General features: G+C 70.6%; 1 protein-coding gene across 1 annotated transcript in view; it reads left to right on the top strand.

The window, feature by feature from the left end:
• The window catches only part of DHRS13 (dehydrogenase/reductase 13), a 1333-nt gene extending 434 nt beyond the window's left edge, over nt 1–899 (top strand). Inside the window, exons 2-3 of the mRNA XM_025214614.1 lie at nt 1–206; nt 470–899. The exon at nt 1–206 is cut by the window's left edge and continues 296 nt beyond it. Coding sequence (XP_025070399.1) covers nt 1–206; nt 470–732 — 469 coding nt within the window. The 3' untranslated portion in view covers nt 733–899. The remainder of the gene's footprint in view (nt 207–469) is intronic.
• The last annotated feature ends 940 nt before the right edge of the window (nt 900–1839 follow it).

The raw sequence follows: 1839 nt of genomic DNA, 5'->3' as shown, positions 1-1839 counted from the left end.
CTGCGCGCCCAGCCGCGTCGTGGTCGTGGCCTCCAACGCTCACCGCTCGGGGCGCATCGACTTTGAGCGCCTGGGCCGGCCGGTGGAGGGCGTGCTGCAGAACTTCCAGGCCTACTGCGACAGCAAGCTGGCCAACATCCTCTTCGCCCGGGAGCTGGCCGGCCGGCTGGAGGGCACCGGCGTCACCTGCTACGCGCTGCACCCAGGTGAGCCTGCGCCGCCTGACCTCGGGGCTGGCGCTGCCTCGGGTCTGCCCAAGGCAGGATGCGGAGTCCCGAGGCTCGGCCGCCTCGTGCTGTGCTGCAAACCGGGGATGTTGGGGTGCGGGGGTCCAGTGCTGGGAGGGTGCTTCCCTGTGCCCCATGCTGACGGAGCTGGCGCAAGGCCGCAGGGCTTCCCCGAGCTCTGCCCAGCTGCTCGGGCACCATGGCATTGTCCTGCCCTCTGCCCTGACCACCTTTGCCCGCAGGGGTCGTGAACACGGCGCTGTTCTCCTTCGTCCCTGCCTGGCTGCGGCTGCTTTTCATGCCCTTCTCTTGGCTCTTCTTCCAAGACGCCGTGAGCGGAGCCCAGACCTCCATCCACTGCGCCACCCAGGAGGGCATCGAGGCATTCAGCGGGCGCTTCTTTGCCGACTGCCGCCCGCAGGAGCCGCGGCCCCGTGCCCGGGACGACACAGTTGCCAGGAAGCTGTGGGAGGTCAGCGAGAGGATGGTGGGGCTGGCCGCGTAGGGCGCTGCACATCTCGGTGCCGACGGGGACCACGGGCAGGGCCCGAGCGGTGTCGTGCCAGCCGGGTGGTGGGCACGGGGAGGCTGTGCTGAAGGGGACCAGACATGCAGTCCGGGGCTGGGCGGGAGCTGGGCTGCACTGGCCTCGAATAAAGCAGGATGCCTGCACCTCGGCCCCGCGGCAGGCGGCAGCCCCTCGGCGGGACGCGAGAGCAGGTCCTGCCCAGTCTCGCCGTGCCCGCGCAGGCGTCCACGTGAGAACGTCACCGCAGCAGGCTGTGTCGCTCAGCGTCCACGTGGTGGAGGCGGAGGGAGGGCGAGCGCGTCCCAGCAGAGCTGGCCCCCCTCTCCCACTCGCAGCCTCCAGCGTTGGGGTCCGGACGCGGAGGCCGATCCCCACGCTGCCTGCTGCCCCTTTCCTCCTGCGCCGCGGCTGCGTGAATCTGGCTGGACGTCCGGTGCCGCGCGGGGGAGACGCAACTGCCTCGTGTGTGTCTCGGGCGGCCTCGGGGACGGCGATGCCGGACTCCACCGACTTGCTCTTTGCCGGTTAGCCTGTTGTGACCGTCGAGCCCCTTGCAGGTGGGCTGGGCCCATGAGGGAGCCCCCACGGCCGCCTGCTCTCCTCCGACGTCGGGGGCCCAATTCGGGTACGAGGGGAGCGGGTTCCCCTCCGCATCCATGTGCGTCCTGGGGCATCGGGCCGGGCGGGCTGCCGTGGCACCCGGGGTGCAAGGGACGCGTGGCTCCTGCGCCGTGCCCACGTGGAACTGCATCCCCTTGCACACATGCCATGGCCTCTGGGAAGGATGTGCGTTGGTGACGCTGCTGCGGGCCGGCGGGACACGTGTGTGTGTGTGTGTACACGCACCTGGCCTGCCGCGGCCCTGACACGCGTGCACACACCTGGGCAGGCCCTGAAGGGCACGCGTGCACCTGTTCGCACGCCTGGCCTGATGCGACCGCAGGGAGAAGGGGAAAGGGGGACGCATGCGCATGCGCACGGGGTATCGCGGCCCCACCTCCCAACCACCCTCGACCCTCCCAACATGGCGGCCGGGGGAGTAGGGGGATGGAAGTGGACGGACCCTCCCCGTGACGCATTTCC

This window comes from Alligator sinensis, unplaced genomic scaffold (genome assembly GCF_000455745.1).
Source record: "Alligator sinensis unplaced genomic scaffold, ASM45574v1 scaffold1244_1, whole genome shotgun sequence".
Lineage (NCBI taxonomy): Eukaryota > Metazoa > Chordata > Crocodylia > Alligatoridae > Alligator > Alligator sinensis.
Note: the sequence above shows the minus strand (reverse complement) of the source record. Positions and strands in the feature narration are given on the sequence as shown.